The sequence below is a fragment of the Rhea pennata genome, chromosome 8, assembly GCF_028389875.1.
Source record: "Rhea pennata isolate bPtePen1 chromosome 8, bPtePen1.pri, whole genome shotgun sequence".
Lineage (NCBI taxonomy): Eukaryota > Metazoa > Chordata > Aves > Rheiformes > Rheidae > Rhea > Rhea pennata.
In genome coordinates, this window is record NC_084670.1 from 7,536,932 (window position 1) to 7,559,076 (window position 22,145).

The 22,145-nt window shown below is 37.1% G+C and overlaps 1 protein-coding gene across 3 annotated transcripts in view; it reads right to left on the reverse strand.

Moving 5' to 3' along the window:
• The window catches only part of OSBPL9 (oxysterol binding protein like 9), a 69,578-nt gene that overhangs the window by 18,723 nt on the left and 28,710 nt on the right, over positions 1-22,145 (reverse strand). For 2 of the 3 annotated variants that reach the window (XM_062581857.1, XM_062581856.1), the window contains exons 4-8: positions 20,478-20,554; positions 11,236-11,331; positions 9,164-9,211; positions 3,511-3,540; positions 182-232 (exon numbers count right to left, since the gene is read on the reverse strand). In XM_062581857.1, the coding sequence (XP_062437841.1) occupies positions 182-232; positions 3,511-3,540; positions 9,164-9,211; positions 11,236-11,331; positions 20,478-20,554 (302 nt within the window). Of the gene's footprint in view, positions 1-181; positions 233-3,510; positions 3,541-9,163; positions 9,212-11,235; positions 11,332-18,645; positions 18,729-20,477; positions 20,555-22,145 lie in introns of those variants that run through there. The other variant, XM_062581858.1, reaches the window with a different exon arrangement.

Sequence of the window (22,145 nt, forward strand, 5' to 3'; positions counted from 1 at the left end):
AGAACTCAGTATTTTTGAAATGTCATTAAAATAGTAAGTTAACCTACACAAATTTTTTTAATATATTCTGGAACATATGTGATAGAACACACTTAAATGTCAAGTGTCAGATGAAAAAATGAGTTTTCCCACAGATTAACACCATATAATTAAAGTTCAAAATTGTTTAGAGTGTACTTACTTTAGCAATCTGTAGCAACACAATGCAGTGTTTTATTGATTCTACCATACTCTAGAAAAAAACAACAACAACATCAGCATCTTATATTTTGTATTTGCAGGTATCTTAATAGTGACATACAATATTAACTGAAATACCGAGTAAGAATTAAATGGACACTCACTTCTGTAGACCCCTATTTTCCCCTCCCCTTTTTCTGCCAAAGACAAAAGCACAGCTGTAGAAAATTAAAGTAGCCAAAGGCCATGTGCAGGACATCCAGGTGAAATGGAAGCCAACTTTAACTCTCAGAAAGCTGTAAGCAGGTAAGTTCTGAGCAAGTAGCATACCTGTTGCATGTATGCAGCACTGCTTTTTTTTTTTTTTTTTTTTTAGTTTTAATAAAGACATCCCCTGGTTTAAAAGGTTGACAAATTCTCTTTTTAAGCTGAAAATAAGGGGGAGGAGTGAAGGAAAGCAAATAGAGTTAGTTAAGATGAAAGCAATGGAAGCTCTAGAAAAGGATAAACAGTGCAAGTTCTGATACAATAACATATGAAACACAGTAAAAGGAGAACAGCAGAGAGTACCATGAAAGAGTTGAACATGTGAAGCAAAAAGGAAAGAAACAGGATATGAAACAAGGGCACTGGGAAACAACATCAGCTTATCAAAAGATTCAGGATGACAAGACTGGGAAGCAAGGAGAGAAAATGACAAAAAGACCAAGAAAGTTTTGATAGGGTTAAAAAAAAAAAAGAAAACGAAAAAAGAAAGAAAAAAAGAAAGAAAAAAAAGAATCCAAACAGCATTGAGTAACAAATTAGCTATGAGACACCTAGAAAGAGCCTTAGAAGAGGCAAGACAAAGTTTATCTATAAAAGTAAGCAGTGTGCAAACCTTTGGGTAAATGGTACATGGAAGGAAAAGCAAACTAGGAAGGGACAAATTTTGATTCCTACTGGCATAGGAATTGGAAGAAATTTAATATTATTAACCAATGGAATGCTGATTTATAATCAATTCTCTAACATCCTCATAGCACTGTAAGATTATCCAGAGTGTGTTATCACTTATTCCCCAGGGTCATCTTTTGTCTTGACTATTTTAACTAGCAAATAAGCACCCTGCCAGACACTAACTGTTTCCACAGAGTTGGCCGATGCATTTCTGCACCACATTTCCAGGACACCAAGGGCTCCACACAATTATCTTGGGCCCCACTGGTCCTGTTATATTCATGCTGGACTAAACTAACCAGGCCAGAGACACAGCCATTGCCCATCACAACATCTTGGGCAAAGCAGCCAAGGTCTCACTTGGCTTGTGTTTAACCAGTGCTACCACGCTCTGCCAAATCTCAGCAGACTCTTGGAGCGGTCTGTGCCTGTGCCACGCTTCAAGAGCGGTCCAAGACAGACATGGATATATCAGAGCAAGTCCAGTGAAGGGCCACAAAGATGATTATGAGACTGGAACATCTGTCACACAAGAAGAGGTTGAGAGCGCTGGGACTGGTTAGCCTGGAGAGAGAAAGGCTCAGGGGGGTTTTATCAGCGTGTATAAATATCTGATGGGAGAGTGTAAAGAAGATGGAGCCAGATTCTTCTCAGTGGTATCCTGTGACAGGACAAGAGGCAATGGGCACAAATTGAAATATAATAAATACCATTTAAACATAAGGTGTTTTTTTGTTTTTGTTTTTTTTGTTTTTTGGGTTTTTTTTTTTTTTTTTTTTTTTTTTTTTTTTTTTGAACTATGAGGTGGCTGAACACTGGAACAGGTTGCCCAGAAAGGCAGTGGACTCTCCACCTTGGAAATATTCAACACTTAAAGCAGAATCAACCAGGGCAGGACTGTATTCAGTTGAGAAGGGGGATTGGACTAAATGATATCCAGAGGGCCCATCCAACCTCAACTATTCTGATTTTATGATCCCGAGACACCAGACTTAAATCTGAATGTTACACACATCCAGGCTGCTTCTTTGCTGTCATACTACTGGACTTCTCATATGACTCCCAGAAACCGAAACACTAATCAGGATAATGCATAGATGATACTATGGTATATGTCAGCCAGCCTTGGTCTGATGTGACAAGAAAAAAATCAAAGTCCAGAGGGCCTCAAGCTGACCCTGTATTTCATTGTTCAATAGCCACGTTGTCCAGAGCTTTTCCATTATTCAGGGTAATCCATTCAGCATTAGCTCAAATAATGAGCAGATGAGGAGGGAGAGAAGGTGAGGAGCAGGGCAAGTTGACAAGTAAATTAATGCTGTCCTAAGAGTTTAGAAGCACTCAAGAAATAGAAAAAAGATTCTATAAAAGACTCAAAATGGGATAAAGTGAAAAGGAAAAAAATAATAATACCATGATGAGAAAATTTAACTGGAGAAAAGAATATTGATTTACCAGATCTCAGAGAAAAATTAATTCATAGGAAAGCAGCACTTTCCATCATATATACACCAACATAATATCCCCATCATTTATCAGAAGTGAAGCAATATCGAGAAAAAATTGGAAACAGTCTAGAACAGACAAGTAGCTTTGAACTGTGAGAGCCAAGCTGATGAGAAGGCTGCTGAGCATGAACAAAGTTATTTAGCAGTAAATACAAGAGGGAAGGATGAGGTGGGAAGCAGACCCATTTCCAATACAATAAAGGAAGACATGACATGCATCTTAATAATGACAAAGTGTCCAAAAATTATTGGGGTGAAGAGATAGATCAAGTAGGACAGAATGATAAAAAGGAACCTTCCTAAAGCTGAGAACTCTCCTCATTGCAATATGTCATTAAAAGTTTTAAAAGGTCTGAAGGGAGAGAAGCGAGTTTTCCATACTAACAAAGTTAAGAATAGGATCATATTATGTGCCTCTTTCAAAAAGATCTGTGATAAGAAATGTGTTCTTATCAGATGCTTCTACTGGAAAATGTGTATTTATCAAAAGATTTCTCTCAAGAGAACTTCTTTTTGAGAAAAAGAAAAAAAAGTTTAAAAAGAACACTTCAAGAAATTTTTTTTTAATTTCAAATTTATATTCAGTAAACCTGAACCTGCCTAAAAGTGTTTCAAATAAAGTTGACATCTGACCAAAACATGAAACTGATTACTAACATTTTCCCTCACAACTAATCCATTTTTTTTTGCTCCACTGCTCCAACATTAAAACAAAATTGAAACTTCTTCATCCTTAATGAAAACAAACAAAAAAATCCCATTCTTGTATGGCTTTAAAAGAAAAGTTTCTACTCTCTGGCAAAAACTTTTTAAAACAATTGCAAGAAAATGAAGTGACTTGTCAGAATCATATATAACAGATATTAAAAAAAAATTAACTTACACTGGTTGTTTCTTTGAGACTTTCAATTTTCTGCAAAGAAAATTCCAAATAATATGGTTAAAGAATTTCAAGCATCTAGCTTTACTTAAATACTGTACTACAAACACTCTATTTTATCTTAAATTGGGAGAGGAATAGAAGAAAGCAAGCAACATGAAAGAGACTATTTCTGTAGGTAGACATTTAGAGTTTTTCTATCTTGTTCATTACAGAATAAATCAAATTGATGATTACAGATTAAAGATGACAAGCCTAGGATTTTCTGAGAAGTGATACATTTACCCATCTAGGTCCACACTTCAAATCTGCATAACATAAACAGTGACAAACATGGAATTCAGTATAAGGATTCACACTAACCTCAGTTTGTACCTTTATGCAGTGTCCTGAATGATAGCACATTCCAATAGCTAATATTACTTGAAAGGACCATCATTCAAGTATAATAGTTCCCATAGTTTTGGGGGAAAAATGGAAAACAAAAGTGCACATATTTCTTGTTCTAAGCTTCCAGTAAAAGTGTATCTGGAAATCTGCCCATTTAAAACTTTTATCTAGAAACACTTGTTCATAAAGATTTCCTGCATGGAATAGACATCTACATGCCTTTCAACACATAAACACAACCTAAGAAGCATACGGATGCTGTTGATGCCTTTGCATCTTGCTAAGGGCAAAATTATTAAATTGGACTCAGCACTGAACCACTATTAATTAAATTACAAAACCTCTCTGTTTTGATTAATATGAATATCTCACAGGACTTCAATCATAGTCTTTAGGATTCCTCAAGAATCAAAATGTGTAAAGTAACTTTTATCCCTAGACAGCATTGCAAGCACAGATTCTACTCCGCCAGAGAGTAACACGTACCTACACGTCTGCTGGAGAAAACAGTCTCAGTTTATATCGATAAAAACGTAGAAATGGCTTTTCAGATAATGACTGGGGAAAATTTGTCCACTAAACTTTGATTTTACCATTCATAAGGAAGTTACATATTTCCCTCAATCTGTGCTTAACTGGCAAGAGGTGGCAAATGGCACCTATCCTCTTTCACTGGATCAACTGGACCATACTGATCTAGCAAATAGTATCTGAAGGCTACTATATTATGAAGTGAAGCATATTTATTTCTGCTGCAAGTACAGTAATATGCCAACAGCTATACTTCCCTACTTTTTTTCCTTATTTTCATATCTCTACCATACTTCAAGACCAAACATTATCAATATGTAATGGAATTTAAAAGGGGGGGGGGGCATTTTAAACATGACGACAACGACTCAGTGAAGCCCTGAGCCTTTTAGTACCAAAACAGAATAGGCAATGTATCCAAACATACAAATCTCGTCAGCTGGACAACCGAACAGCTAAAATGAATCATTCAGTCTGAAGGTTTTATAGTCAACTGTAGGCAGTCATGAGCAGTTCTAACTATTTTTCCAGCAAGTTACAATGTAATTACACACCAAACAGATTAGTATCTCATTCCACTCACTGATAAAATCTTTCTTGAAACTCTGAAAGTGATGACATGCCCTACAATGTGCTTTGGTTATACTGTTTCCCCTCCTGCCCATTTGTAGATTGCAAGGTATCCCTTAGTCTGTTGGTTTCTTCTTTTCCTTACAGCTGTGCACAGACAAAAAGATAATTTGCCAAAGATCACAAAGAATATCTGAGGTAGAACAAATCTCAGGTCACCTGGTTACCAAGACTCATACACAAATTATAGAAAAGCATTTTATTTCTTTAAGCATTTTAACAGTTTACTATTATCAGTCCAGCTTAAGTAGTAACACACCATATGCACTAAATAATTTTTGACCCCACATTTGTGCTCTTTAGCTACCTAGCAAGAGCACAGCACAGAAAATCAGAATACTCTTTTTTATACATACACAAAATTAAGAGAACAGTGCAGGCAAGTCAGACCCAGGCCCTGTGAGGACCTGTCTGAAAAGCACCAGTCCTGTCCCTTATGGCTAAGCAAATGAAACATAACTCTGCCTGTCCTAGTTTGAATTTCTAATTAAAGTGCACAGGGCAGAACGTAAAGAAAATGTTAGATTTTCTTTGTTTCCAGAGATTATCTATTTTATCCCCCATGTGTGTACTTTGTAAATTCATTTGTAAAAATCTGCAAAACTGATATGAAAGCGGGGGTTTCATAAGCAATGTGTGAATCTAGAGCCGTGAAGAAAATAGCCATAAAACAAAGCATGACTGCTTCTCCATAAGATTTTATATAAACATACTACAGACATGACACAGGGGAGAGAAAAACAAGTGGAGTATCGCAAATAACAAAACCACCCCAAATTATCTTGGTTTGCTGGGAGAAGGCTTGCACTTCTCACTGATCATATAGAACTACACTTCTATGTATACACACTGCTACAATCCTTCTAACTTCATTCTTTTCCTCTTTTTCATTTAAACTTTTCTTCTTCTATTTAAACACAGCTGCTATTAAGCTACTGCCATAAAAATTAACATATTTGCAAAAAATTTTACTACAGTAAAAATATACATATTTTATAAAATAAGTTGTAAATAAAATCATAAAGAGGCAAAATAGGAGGTGTGTTGAAGATTTTTTTAAAAAAGCACCAATAAAAATTAAAACCAACGAATATCACTTTCTACCTAAGAGTTACTAGAATTTTCTCTCTTCAAGATCCCTACTCTGACTTTGAAAATTGGTGAAGATAAAATTTTAATACAGTAGTGTTCCTAGTTTTAGGTAACGAGCACGTGTTTTTGCAAACCAAACATTAGTTTCCTGTGCACATGCATTATCTTCTGCATCCCTGTCTCCCCCGATAGCTGTACCAGCGTTCTGAGGAACACCTTCGTTTCAAGCTGACTTACGGTTGCAGAATGTGGCCACATTCACTACCCAATCCAATCAAATTGCAGGCTGCCACTGAAACTATTTACTTGCTGCTTGTTATACTTCTGCGGCATCTCGTTTTTCACGAGGTCACTGATGAGCCAACAGAAAGCTAATTTTATTTCATGGATTAGGATTTTTGCCTCATTCAACAGTCATGTGGCTACAAAGAATTGTATTAGCTTGTCTGAAAGGGAGGCAGTAGGGGTATGTAGGGGCAGCTGACCCATAATCAGGATCAGTAACAACCTGAAGCTCTCTCCTCAGCTAGGGTTTACTTCACAAAAAGTACTCACTGTGAGCCAGAGCTTGTGCAGGCAACTGCCGCTTGCCCAAAAGCTTGTCAAGAAATGTCAGCTTCCTTCCAGCTTGCCCAATATACACTTCATTCTACTAATTTTGAATGCTTAATTTTATTTCCCCCAAGATCTCTGTGGTCAGGATAGTTTCATGAAACTAAATAGAAACACTTAAGTTGAGTTCTCACCAATAATACTGCTGTCACTAAGAAAATAAGGTGCTATTTTGTTTTCTCCTGATAATGCCAGTACACTCAGATTACATACCTTTTCTCTATTTCCCACATAATCAGACATATATGTTGTACTTCATCAACAGCTTCCACAAAAGTAGTAGCACTGCTAGTTATAGTATGTTTGCAAGATAGTTAGCAAGAACTACTACTGTAGCTCTGCCAGGAATATCAGTATAACACAGCGACCTTAAGGAATACTGCGATTGTCAAAAAGTCTGCACAATTCATCAATTGTGCATATGCACTATCTTCTTCAAAGTTCAAAAAGTGTCCGTGCCTCAAAAATAAAATATCCAAGAACTCTGAAGCATCTTGGAACATATATACCCTATGCCATTATTTTAAAAGACAAAAGATTCCAAAACAAAACCAGTTTGTCTAATTCTCTGTACTCTTACAAAAATAATGCACCAGGTTTTAAATGCCTGGCCATAAACAGTTTCAGAAAACAGCATGCAGCTACTTGAGACGAACATAATGCTCAGATAACCAAGTCTTGCTTCACCAGAAAGTATCCTGCAGGTTAGACTCAGCCCACAGCCTGATAACTGAACCATATTTATGTAAACAGGAAAATTGCTAAATATGCTATCAAACCTCTTAGCTACTTTAATCCAGGAATAGACATGATCAAAAAAAGAAAGAGGTTTGCAAGTTTTTTTTTTGTTGTTGTTGTTTGTTTGCTTTTAAATAAAGGATAAATGGATCTACATACAAATTGGGCAAAATAAAGAATAAATGAATCTATAGTAAATTGCAATGCTCATCCAGCAGAGCAAGCTGACCTCTTTTAAATTAGCCTCCTCCTCTTCCTATAAAGTCAGTCTGTCTGTTCTGTAGAGACCTTGCAGAGATGAAGGAAGAAGTCATATAACCTCTAACTTAGCAATATGTGAGAAGTCTCTAGGGATTAGAAACACTGTAACATGGAAAAAAAAAAAAAAAAAAGGAAAGAAAAAAAATGTACCACCTGATCTGCATCTGGAGAGAGGGCAAAATTGAAGGACAACATTTTCCCAGTACAAAGCACAGAAGGAAAAATACAGAAGGTCTTACTCCTTCTAGTCAGTTGTCTACAGATTAAATATGCTTAAATGGAGAATGCTTGCACTTCAAAGTTATTTTTAAAAACTACAAAAAAAAAAAAAAAGACAGACAGACCATCGCTTGTGAAGTCACTTGCATGCCATAATGCATCTGACAAGACGGGTAACATACGCAAGGTCACAACCATTCTACAGAACTGCATAGGGAAGCAGACTTATCACAGAAAGCCATCAAACTGTTTTCAAAACTGAAAACAAACACTGAAAGAAAAACAGCTCATTTCCTAATAGCAAAAAGAAAACAAAAAAAGGGAGTAAATACACCACTACTTCATAATACAGAAATTACTACATTTACTTAAACAAAAGCAACTCCTCTGTAATAAACACTATACATTATACTTGCATATTAAATCTTTCTTCCACACCACAAATTCATGTACAAAATTATCATGCTAGTTTATGCTAAACCCGCAGCACCAAAAATGTGCCAGCCTTTCTTAATCACAGCGACTGAATTTCAACCTACAAACTTGCTTTTAGAATGAGAAGGGGGGGAAATAAAAAAAATAAAAAATAATTTAAAAAGCCATCAGTTAAATGAATTACAATATAGCTAAAAAGATAATGCCATCCAGATAGAAAACTACATTTTTGGGCATCCTCACCAAAGATAAATGAAACATATCAGAGTTCCAACATGTACCATGCTAGTCACAGAACTATGTAGGATGTAGACCGATGATGTGAAATGCACGTGTTTTGTTTTGTTTTTAAGAATAGCTTTGCTACTCCCACAAACATATCAAACATTCACCCTTGCTAAAGAGGAAAAAAAATAGAAAATTTAAGTTAAAAATGCTTTAAACAATTGAATAACAATGCTTTAAACAATTGAATAACAAAGGAGCAATCATTTCCTATACACTGATTTTTTTTTTTTTAATGTTTCAAGAATGGCACTCAACATTACTAAAAAACTTAAGCTCACCTCCTACTTACTACAGAAATTATACTGCTACCAGTTACTCAAATTGTTTTAAGTGATTTTGCAAACTTGAGACATGTGAAAATAGATGGCAGGATTTTGAATTTCTAGAGTGTATAATAAATTGATGCACAAATCCATCAGATAAAGCAAAATAAGAAATATTTAAGATAAAATATACTTGCTTTTCTCTGTTCATCATCTTTGCAGTTCTGAAGTTTTTCATCAAACAGCTAGAAGAAAAAAATATATTTGTGAAAATACTGAAAATGCTATTTTTCCATAAAATATCAGCCAGAAACACTGAAATTTCAAAACCAAAAGTATTTAACAAGTTTTTAAGGTATATGAACTTGGTATTACGACCCAAAGTAGTTATTACTCAGTATTTCTTCACAGCATTTGCGATACTGTATCTCTGTAACTCAAATTACCCTTTTCTGCAAGACACAGGATCTCAGCTCTTGATGCTGGGCCCACAACTTGGGCTGGCACGGTTTTGCCATGGTATGAACAAAAAGGTGAGGTTGAGTAATAGAAGTGACACTCCTCAGAACACCTCAAACTGCTTTTTTTTTTTCCCCTCCCCTGCAAAGATCTTTAGGGCATAAAGTGCTTACCACAACAGCACCTCAATCCTTATCAATCCTCCTAGGTTCCCTCCTCATTCAGGCTAATATAAATTGTGGTAAGATTTATACGCACTTCTTAGGAAAGATGCATAATGATTTCACAGTGTTAGGTTCTGTATTTTTTTATTAAAAGTGGAATAGGAGATGCAGCTAAAAACACTGCACAAATTCTTACTGACAAGATTGTCTAACATAAACCGAGCTACCTTTGACGGCACGCAGACCTGCAGATAGAAATAATCATCAAGCACAAGTTGTTCAAGAAAGAAATATGATTAAAGGTAATACTCAAAAGTTCATCATATCCATCCTCGCTCAGAAAAGATGCTGCACTTTTGAGTAGTGGAACCAGAGTATTCACTCAACTGCCCATCTAAAACCTAGTTACTTATACAACTTTCTCTTGAAAGCCAATTTCTGGTTCTAAAAAAAGACTGTAGTCTTAGTCTCTGTCCACTCTTAAATTCTCTGTTCTCTCATTGTTAGTTCGCAAACCTCCTCCCCACGCTTGTCCTGAAGTAACAGGCAGAAGGCGTTCAGATTTAAATACCTTCCTTCAGTGAAGCATGTTTCCCTTGCACACTCCTACTAGATGGTCTGGGAGCAAGAGACAGCTAACTCCTGACTCAAGTCTTTGTAGTTTAGCTTTGAATTCTGTTTGCACCTCTTGTCTACCTCCATTTCTGTTTGTACGCTCTTCCCTATCTCTCCCCAAAATGACTGATTTTTTGCTGAATATCCCATATGCAGTATTTGTCCAGTAGTATCAGCAAAAAAAAAAAAAACAAAAAAATCCAAAACGGCAGAATGGAAGGAATCTAACACACAATTTTAACCTGCTGAGTCATGGGGAAAAAGTATCTTAGCTGGCAGAAAAAAAAATTGTTTTTCCCAGTAAGGTGGGTACTGTGAGATTATGACCTTATCATTCTTTGCCTCTCTTGTATTTAAAATACACATGCACAGTGGAAAAGAACCGTATTTCTGCAGAATTTCTATAGAATGCTTTTACTTGAGGATGAAGAACAGATACCTATCACTACTGCAGCAAAGTCTGGAACTACCTGCAACCATAATTACAAATTACATGACAAAATTTTCTCAAAAGAAATTCTGAAACGCTATGAGCAAGACAATGACTTCATTACATTTTAAAATTAAACTCATCTCTGCCAATTGCATCAAGTTATACATACAAGAATGTGTATTTCAGTGGTTATATACCATTCTAAAAAATCTTTTTACAGAAAGTTATTCTGATTTTCTAACATTATTTTAACAATCCCAAGAACCACTTCAAGAGAAATGAAGACCTGCATTTTCATCAAACTTTTATAACATTTAATTTTATTACTTCTGGTGAGAATCTTTTTACTTCAGAAGTAATATTCAAATCTAGGGAAAAAAAATGACATCAGTAGACTTCATATATAACACGTATGTTTTCCCATGTTCATATTCTGCTCAGTTAGATAAGTCTCTGCCTCCCACACTTACCAGAATACATTCAAAGTGTAAAACATGATTCCTCCCTCTGTTCAGCTACCTTTCAGCCAAGCCTCAAAATCCAGTGACATGCAAACTCAGAGTACAGTCAATCAATACACCAGAGTTTATTAACATACCTTCAGTTGATCTATCAAGATCTGTAAGTACGCATCAGCCTCCGCAAGTTTCTTATCAAAATCATGAACACTGGGAACAAATCCTGAATCCACACCCTAGATATATTAAAAAGACAGACAAGTCAAATATTTAAGTAGAGGTTTTGAAAAAAACGGTAGCAAAAATACAGTTTTGCTTGCCAACTGGCTGATAAATGCTGTTTTGCCTCTCATCCTGCAATGTGTAAACACAGGCACACAGCTGAGCATGTTTCTCTTCTGCTTCCAGTTAAATAAGTAACAGTAAATTGCTACACATTTTCAGCAATGGTCTAATCATCACATGGAGTATTTGACTATTTATAATCGAAAAAAAAAACCAACATTAATTAGGTTTCTTTGGAAAACATGAGACAGAAATCAGTATTGCTGCAGACTGTCCCATGATTCCATATTCTTACATTTCAATTAAAGACGACAAAACCATATCCATCTATATGACAGCACTTTTTTCACTTCAAAAAGAGCCTTTGCCAATTGAAATACAGCTCAACTCACAGTTCCTTAGTGAAGGACTGAGCAAATTAATACTAAGCCTCTTCATAAAGATGGACTCACCTTCCAGCTGAAAACTTTGAACACATTAATTGATTGTCCTAGTTACTTTATACCTACGGTAATTTGCAGCCTTTTCACTGCCACTGATTTCTTACATTTTGCTGCATATATGCTAACAAGTACAAAAATACCACTGCCACGAAAGTGACTACTTTTATATTTTCTCACTTGCAAATTTGTTTTCCTTAACAATGTAAAATTCAAAGCACACGCTTCTACATATAGTATATTCCCCATATTTAAACTGAAAAACTGTGTGCTTAAGAAAACTGAACAAACTCCTGTTGGGTTACCTCATCTTTAAATATGACAGAGAAAATGAAGAGGATTCATGAAATCGATTATTTTTAACTTCAAAAGTCCGAATGGGAACAGATTAACCAGTGGGAAAAAAACATTTTGTATTGGAAGGATATGCAATCTGTATCTGTAAAAATTCCATGTTTTGATTATGCAAAAAATTAAGGGAAAAAAAAAGGACACTAGAAATACCCAATGAAACAATTTTTCAAAAGAAACTAATGGACAGAAGGGTTCTTACAACCAAGAAACTTTCAACAGTAACTGATCAAGTCTAAATTACATTAAAACTAAAGCTGAAACTATACAAGATTAACATTGTTTAATTGTTGAAGAAGGAGTTGCCTGTACAGCTCATAGCCAACAACATCATTTCTGCAAAAGGTCTAGCATGTTCAGTTAGAAATTTCTGCAGGTAAGTCTTCACACATAAAAACTGCATGAATTATACAGATTTCTGATGAGAGTACTATACACAGAAGTATAGCTTATGGTGCAAGTTATCTGTTTATTGCATCAAAATGCTGTTTTTTATTTCAGTCATCAGTCTAAGACTACTAACATGTAACAATCTAGTACTTATAGCAGTATCTTTAAAGCTAAAAGGCCGTTCTTAAAGTCCTGCCTCTTAGCACTAAAGGAAAAGCTGATTAAAACGTTAAGTGTTAGAACTGAATAGACAATTCACATGATTAGAAAGAAACCCTTGTCCAAAAAATTCTATTAGAATGTCAAAATTCCAATCAACAGAAAGAGAAAACCGTAAAAGTAGAGAGTCAAGCTGACATAACACAAGTGAAATGCAAATGAAACAATTTTGAAAAGAAACACAAGTACTTAAAGTTTCCTAGGAAACATTTCACTAATTTGCTCTGGGTTTGTGTAAAGACAGCTTAGGTAGAGTTTGATAATTGAGTGAATTCACTAGTCTTTATTCTATGAGATTAGATTAATAATTGTAAACCCTTCATATAGTTTCCAAATTAAAAATCCAAAGGCACCTGGAAAGTTAAAGTATCAAGGCTAGCAATGGCATAGAAAAAAAGAAAAGAAAAAAACACTGTATAAATAGTAAATAAAACTAATCAACATTTCAAACTCAGTAGTAATTTAAAAACAGCAGGTATACAAGCAAAAGAGCAGGCTTTAATGGCAAATTCTCATTTCCTCCTTATCTGGTTATCCAAAGACACACTAGGAAGAAAAGGATCCTCTCGATCTCACTTTTCCTCTTCTCTTTGCCCAGTAAGAAATAAGATTTCAGATGAATGAGTCAGTAGAGTAAAAGGACGTTATTTTAAAAGTTAGTACTATTTCCAATAGTTTAAAACAGCTTGTTAAGCATGCAAACTAAGAAACTGCACACATGAACTAGCAATCAAGTTTGGAAACTGCACATCTGAACTAGCAATCAAATTTTTATAAGAAACTTGTATTATATGCTGTTTTCATATTCATAAATTGACAAAAAAGAGGTTGCCTATAGATGGGAGAATCCCCTTCCTAGGGCGCAGAGTTCACAACTCAACCAGATCTGACCCTGAATAACCTAATAACTTAGAAGTTGGTCCCACCTCAAGAAGGGGCTTGGACAAGACGACATCCAGAGGTCCCTTCCAACTTGCTACGCCATGATTCAACAAGTAATTATCTTCAAATTACAAAAAAGAAGAGGAACCTAAACTACTTCAGATTTTCAGAAATACACCGAGTCCTATCATCAGTAGGAATTTGAAGTAACACAACCTGTTTTTCCACTGAATCACTAGATCTATCAGTAAGTATACTTTATCTCCCCTCAATAACTGGCACTTTGTGCTCCAAATATATAGACTTTAAAGAATTGACAGTTGTATTACCAGATGCAATACAGGAGCAAATAACTGATAAACCTTTTAGATTGCCCACTTCTCCCAAAAAATACATTTGGGATCTGAATAACTTTGTAGAAAGCCCATGTTTGATAATCAGATTAGAGAAAAAGATAACATAGCATTTCTTTCCCCACCACCACCCTACAGTTTCTGAGATTTCCCCTTCAGCACATATCACAAGCTTGAAGACAAGGCTTTATAGAATGCACATCAGACCCAAAGTCTGTAGGCAGTAAGAACACACATGGCCCAGCAACACACTGACCTACCAATTATCAGTCTTCCAGTGTGATCAGCATGATACCCCAAAACTTGGAAAGATCTTACATGCTAGTCTGAATGAAAAAACAGTCAAGCTAGGAGCCTGGCAAAATTATCCCCTTCACTTGCACCCCTTTTTTGGATAGCACGGGTGGGAAGGGGAGAACAACAACAAAATATGAAATAATTTAAAAATACATATTATGAGTCTAATTTCCACGACAGAACTACTAGTATTCAAGAAGTTTATATCCTCAATTTTCCTATCCTCCAAAATAAGAATCACACATACCACAAAGATATTTGTATTCAAAACTTGTCTGTGTTGAGAAGTAATTCTAGCCTAATTTAAACTATCCCTTTCAAATCAGGATGGGATGAAAAGATCACATTATCCTTAGAGGAATTTTACCAAAAAATTTCTGATGTATTTCTCAGATAAAAGCATTGCAATAAGGACCTCTGTACAGTAGTGAAGGCAAGGAAAAGACAAAAAAGATAGAGGCAGCAGTGAAGTCTTGACAGACTTGTCCTTGTAGAATAGTTTTGCTGGAGAAGAGAAAGAGAAAACTCTCCAGAGTGGACTGACTTTCTCATCTTTTTAAAGATACTTTTGCTATAGTCTTAATGTAATTAGGATTTTGAGTCCAGCAAAAGAATCTCATGAGAGTTAGTGTAGAAAAGCAAGTAATAGTGTTTTCCTTCAACCCTCCCAATTCCACAGTCGAAATACATCCCCTTATCTAAGGCATGTTTGATCTTGTGTAGTTGGACACCGCACGCAAGAACCACTGATAGAAAAATCAGAAAAATGATAGAGCAACCAATAAGCCACTAAACACTGGTATCACCTTGCTTTTCCTTTGCAGCAAATAGGTTACTATTTTCTCTGCTAGATTTTTAACTTGTATTTAAATTTGAAATACACCTCTCTGTTACTCATTTGTTTTTAAACTTACTTGAAGAGTTCCAGAAGGCAAATAAGCCTTCCAAATAGTCAGATTATCACTTTTGTTTTTTTAAAAAGCATTAATGTTTTGCAAAGGACAAAATGCTTAGCAAAGTCATTATGCAGCTAGAGATATTATCAGGTCTTAAGAGGGAAGAGAAACAGAGTTCAAAACTCCAAAATATTTACATACGGGTATAAAATTCTGTCTTTAAAACATAACTTTTGTGAGGTTTCAAATACACAGCAACTTTCAAGAACATATGGATATCCTAGAGTCCCATGCCTTTACTTGCATCATTTGTTATGGATGTAGCTAATTCACAAGACACTATTCACTCACTATCATGAGGACTTGCAAAATCTGAAGGGGAGCACACCAATTAACTCTATGCTCTTCCATGAGCACTTGCAAGATCTGTATCAGATATATTCTTCATCTTAAAGAATCTGTTCTTAATTTTATGCAAGTATTCTTGACTCATGCTGAAAGCCAGTAACAATACAGTTCACATGAGGGAAATGCTTAGGAAAACTTTACTGTATCTTATATTTTCATTTTAAAAGTTCATTAAAAAATTTGGTTAACATGACAGTAAACATCATGATATGTGAAACTGTCAGCACAGTTTCACAAACATTTTAAACCAGCATAAGCGAACCAGAAAAAAAAATAGTTCCCCTGTTTGTTCTCACTCTTAGTCTGCTCTTTCTTTGAGTCAGCACAAACATTTGTATTGCCACACAGTCAACTCCATATGAAAACTAATCTGGGTTAATAGTAAACTAGGAAAAGGAAGATGGCAGGAGAGTAGTTTTAATTTGGGTCACTTCTAAATCCAGTTCCCAATTCAGCTATACATTCTCGCTGCACTGTCACTTCACTTTCGCTAGGAGAAGTAAGTTATTGAGGACAGATAGGACTGTTTCCAGTAGCCATACCAACCCTAAGTATTAAGTTATGCTATGGTTTCATGAATATTTCAGTTGTTTTCTCACCCTACACAGCAACCACCTCAGGTGAATTTCTTAGAATATAGTTTGTACACCTTACTATTTGCTACTAAGGTAGGTTAATATCTTAATCAAATTATGGAGATAGCAAGTTGCATTTTTTATTATTATTTCTTTTTCTTTTACTGTAACAAGAAAGAGCCTACTTCTGTACCGATAATTTTGTTCCTTTGATTCTACAGTAAGTCTACTGGCAAATCAAGTAGAGGTTGAAACAGTTTGGGGCATTATCTGAAGAGTTTTTGTAAATTTTAGTGACTATTCAAAAATTCTCAGCCTGCAAGTATTTTGAGACTCTCTAACGTGGGCAATCACTGTCATACATATGCAGAAAGCACAAAAGACCTCTTATCTGTAGAGCATGCAACTTTCAGGTTTATATTTGTTTGGCCTTTTTTTTTTAAATCAGGCTGGTAATAGTCTTTTATGAAATTCTCAATAATTTCTTTAGCTGTCACTTTCAGACTCCAAGATCTTGTAGTAGCACTGGAATAAAGGAGGGGAAAAGTATATCTCAGGATATAACATTTAAGGCAAGAATTAACATGAAAGCTTGAGCTAATAGGAAGAGGAAAAAAAATAAAACAAAACAAAGCAAAAAAAGGTCTATCCCTTTAGGTTGAAGCATAATTATTATGGACAGGATCTTTTTGGAAAGACAAAACTACCAGTCTACATACAGACATTCAGCCTTTTAGAATGCTTACATTTACTTCATTTATTGTAGAATTCCCCTAAGGCATAAGACGACAACAGTTTCTGGTACTTTTTAGGAAGCTTCATCTCTTAGCAGTGGTCTCGCACTTTTAAGATCAAAAAAAAAAGAAAGAGCTGTGTTACTGTCGTCATAGAAGACATCAGTAATCTTTAACAGGTTTAGGCACAGGAGAATTTCTGAGCCAAGAACTACATGTAGCACTGGGCTGCTGCTTGAAAGACAAAGGAGGAAAGCAGGATATTTAACTACAAAAGAAGGACTTCCTATTTGAATGGGATTGCTGGGTGACAGATTCTGGTACTGAAAAAAATAAAATTTTAGATAAGTTATCACCCTCCAACCTCTGCCCCAGCAAACAAGAAACCTGAACCACCGTATACCTTCACCTCAGGTACACCTTTCCCCTTATCTTTTGTGGGAAAGATGTCACTGATGGGCTGCCACTGGAAAATCACTGACCTAGTAGTGCCACAACAGTAATATCTTGAGGGCTTAAAAGAAAAACATCAGTGAGCTTCAGAATGGTACTTCCAACGCTATCATGCTGTCTGCTATTCAAAGACACTTCAACAGACAAAGCTAATGCTAGAAGAACCAAGCACATATTTAGTAATACTCTTGACATAAGAACACACAAAAATGTAGTAAGCAGAGAACAGACTTCAGTTTCAAAGTTTTGAGAAATTACACTACAAGCATATCTGAAATGTTTCCTCCCCATTTTGTTTCATTTGAATGCAATATTACTACTAGGAGTAATTATCAGTATTATAATCTTATTAGACCTCTGGGCAGCTGGGAGCCCCTTATTCATTCCAATGTATTTATGACTCAGTTCCTCCTCAGTTCCTTGGCTGTAGCTCATTCTTGCAAGTTCCTACTTTTTTTAAAAGAAGTCTTTCAAAACACTTCCATTATACAAACCTACGGACAACACAGCAACAGCATTAAGTCAAAAATAGAATTAGCAAGGCTAAATCGGAGCTGAGAACATCCAGACACTGCTTCATCTCTCTAGTCCTGCACTAATTTGTTATCTTTCGCTCAATCGGTTTACACAACACACACACACGCTGCCCAGCTTTCAGTGCGCTTTCCCAGTCTACCCGGCGCGCATCTGACACTACGAAGGAAGCGCATCTCCAAGGTTCGCTTCTGACTCTCCAAACTGGAGACTCCTGGACGAGAACGGGCAGAGTGTTTGAAAACTGCACAGAAACCAGAAGACTTAAGAAGGGTAAATAACTCTGGACAAAAACAGAGGCATACAGGTTTCATGTGATAGATATCTCTCTGTTCTTGTTCACAACACTGAAGAAAATACTCTTGCAGAAAACAGATCTCGGCAACAGCGCTCACAAGCCTGCGGCTGCAGAGCTAATGATCCTCCCCAGGAACTCATTTAACCTTATTGTCCAGACGGAACAGAAAGCAAAGGAGCATCAGGTGCAAGCAGCGGCGTTTCGTCTGAAGCGTTAATCGAAGCCGAGGCATGTGCGTACACAAGGGGCTCTAGCACACCCACGAAAGGGCACCCGCGAGCGCGGCGGCCGAGGGGGCGCAGCCGGGCCGGGGCCTCCGCGCACTCGCTCCCCCGCGCCGGGAGCCCCCGCGGCGCCCGGCTTCCAGGCGGCGCGGCCCCCGGGGGAGCCCGGCGCCTCCCTCCCCCCTCTCTCCGCCGTCTCCCCCGTACTCACACCGGCCATTCCTCCGCGCGGCGCGGTGAGGCGAGGGCTGGGGCTGGCCGCCCGCCGGGCCCGGCAGCGCCGCCGCCGGCGGGGCGGGGCGGGGCGCGGGGGGCGGGGCGGGGCGCGGGGCGGCCCCGCAGGCTGCGGCCGCGGCCGCGCCGCTCGCCTCAGAACCAAGGCGGGCGCCGATTGGCTGGCGCGCGCGGCCGCCCCGCCCCGCGGGAAACGGCGGTTAGCGGGCCCCGCTGCGGGGGAGGGCGGTGACGGCGGCCGCCGCCTCAGCCGCTCCTTCCCGTGCCTGAGGCGTCCTGCGAGCTCCTGGGCGGCAGCACGTGCAAGCAGCGCTCCGGCTGCGGGCACCCGAGAGAAGGTTCTCGAAGATCCGTGGTAGGCCCGCGCTGCCGCGGCCCGAGAGGTATTGCTCACACCACCAAGAATGTTAGTGTTTCTTCATAAATCAGTTCGGGACGTTTAATTTGCCCCTCAAGCATCACTAGCTGAATTACTAACTGTGCTTTTTTTGAAAAAAAATCTAAGTACGCTTTACTCATTTGTAAAGCTCTTAGAAGATGGAAAGGTTACCCAAGGGGAAGCCCTTCTGTGTTACTGGCAATCGCAAGACCCATAAGAAGTCTGCCAATAAAACTAGGATTACAATCCCTGGAGGTGTACGTTTTGACAGAATTGGAGGATGATTTGCTGTTTCATTTCTGTAATCTGCATCTCTAAGCTGTAAGTAGCCTCCTGGATGGAGACAACAGCGTGGCTCGCTCCTCCTGTCAGGCGTTGAAGAGGAGAGCTCCCTGAACAGGAACCTATCATCAAAAAGGGGCCAAAACCCACCACTACAGCAGGAAAAGTAAATAGACTCCTTACCTGACCAAAATGCACAACTGTCTTAAGTTGGATGGAATAAATTCAGGATTACATCTAATTTTTTAGACTGGGAAAATGTTACCGTACTTAAGTCAGTATTTATAAGCTGTTTTTGTGACACTAAAGATTTTACTGTATCTTTCTTTACATAGTGTCAATCTTTAAGAGACCCAAATCACTCACTGTATCTCTAAAACATACCAAACTTTTATTCAATAAAAATAATGAACACCTGCTTTAAGATTGCTACACTGTAATCAGATACTTTTGTAGTACAAACCAAGTATGAGAAAATCCCTTTCCTAAGAAGTCTGAGTTTCTGTCCAGAGCAAAAAGTAAGATTACCCTGTTCTGTAGATATGTCTAAGGCTAGAAAAGTACCAGAAACTGAGCTGATATTGCCACTGCTGAGAACCATCCTTTTTCAGAACCATCATTCCCAACCAAAAAACTCTATCTAGGAAGAAGTAATCTTGAGGATTTTTTTCAGGTTAGAGGTTTTTTCCTAGCTAAATGTTACAAGAAAGGTAACTACCAATATCCAGCTTACACAGTGGATTCAAACATAAGCTATTTACCATTTTTGTCATTCATCAAATATGTTCAATGCTACTGTCTCAGTCTAAAAATTAGATGGTATACCAATATATAACAGACTTCCAGTTATCTCATTCTATGTGACTCAGAAAAGATTAACTCCAATTTTAACAAATAAATAAATAAATGGGCAAATATCAGTCTGCAAACATCAAAGAGAAGTCTCATACTGACTTGTCATGATGGTGAGACAAGAAAATAGCAACAGAAGGACTAGAACCTAATCTCAGGTCCCTTTATTACTATTGTACTCTATCTGATTGTATAGGCCATAGAACATCATCAGATGTTGTACAAAGTATGTTTGTATTAGCAGTCATGCCACTATATTTTGTTTTTTGGGGGGGAAGGGTAAAAGTGAAACTTACCTGAAGCTGAAGTGTATGGCGGAGAATAGTGTCTTCTAAAGCATGAATCCACTTCTCTCTCTCATCAGCATCTCGAGCTGAAAAATTATTCAAAACATAGTGTTAAAATATTTTAAGTCATAGACACTAAAAGCCACAAGCAAACAGATGTGATGTCCTCACTAACTATGGAAATTAAACCATATTATCTAGAATTGAGGACATAATTCCACAGTTGTCCTAAAATATTGTTTCTTTTTTGTGGTTACAGCTATAAAATATTGTGTTAATTTGCACTGCTGAAGAGATGTTTTAAATAATCAGGCAGGCAAAAGAACTTCTATGCTTTGGTAGAAATTGTATTCTAGTAAAGACTCTAAATCATAAATATTTGCAGTTCCTGCTCTAATCAGGATTTAACATTCCTTTACTTGAGGATTTAAGCTTGTTTATAATTCTTTTTTTTAAGTCATGCCATTTTTCTGATATTACCTTCAACGATAATAAAATCCAGACAGCAATTTAGACACAATAATTTTTAGGTAGTGACTACCACCAACACTACCATCAACACCACCATCTCAATGCACTTACATGAGACTTTGCATACACAAGACTCTTCTAAATCTATTTTTAATCAGGGTCTTAGTTCCTTTTACAAATATTGGTCTAAGCATTGTCAGTTAAAAAACCCACATGCGCACGTACATACACATACATTTGCTTATAAAGAATAACTTAGCACCACACATGCAAAGACAAAAAAAAAAGTCCTGTGTTTCTGTATCACAAACTGCCTTTAAGATGCAATTTCTTCAGTTTCATCATTGCTTACAATCAAGGAACATCACTAAATCACTTTTTTTTAATCTGAGCCAGTTTTAAATTGCTGTACTTTCCAGCTCTTGTCTGCTCAGTAGATTAAATCTAGTCAAAAAAAAGAAAAAAAAAAAAAGTCTTTTCAGGTATGGATTCATAAAACAGGATGACCAACAACTCTAACAGGTCATCACTGATAGAGCGGGAAGTCCTTCAGTGGGAGGCCCTGCCAGGCCATATGCTACACTGTGTGCTTAACACAAGCTTTGGAAGTCACCAGATCCTCCCATGATGTGATGTGATTCAGCTCATCCCCTCACCCCAGGAAAAAAAAAAAAAAAAAAAAAAACCACTGTGGTGGTTGTGAACTGAATACTGAATCACTAAGGGCAGGAGAGCACAGCCAGGAGTGGGGATGAAAGATGCCTGTCTGCAGCAGTGATCTGCTCTTGGAACCACACTCGGAGAAATATAAAGAAAAGTTCTCCTGCCTTCCTGCTATTTGAGTGTCTATCTGCCTCTTGACCATCTTTAGGGACACAAATGTGAAGACATTTCTCACAGACATTGCTCACTTAATTTATTAAATCACAAATATTCCAATCATATTTACAACAGCCAGTCAGGATATCATACAGTAGTAAATATATGGGCTTAAGAAAATAAGAACTTAAATATTCTTCATAGGAAAAGGAGATGCACAAAAATTATTTTAAAAATTTTCTTAACTAACAGAAGCTCTTCAATGTGTAAAACTGTCCATTAATTCTACTTCAGTGTGGACACTGTAACTTTGAATAATGAAGCACAGAGAATAATCTGAAGTATATAGTAAGTGTTAAATTTAACACAATCCTAGTCTTTCAGTAG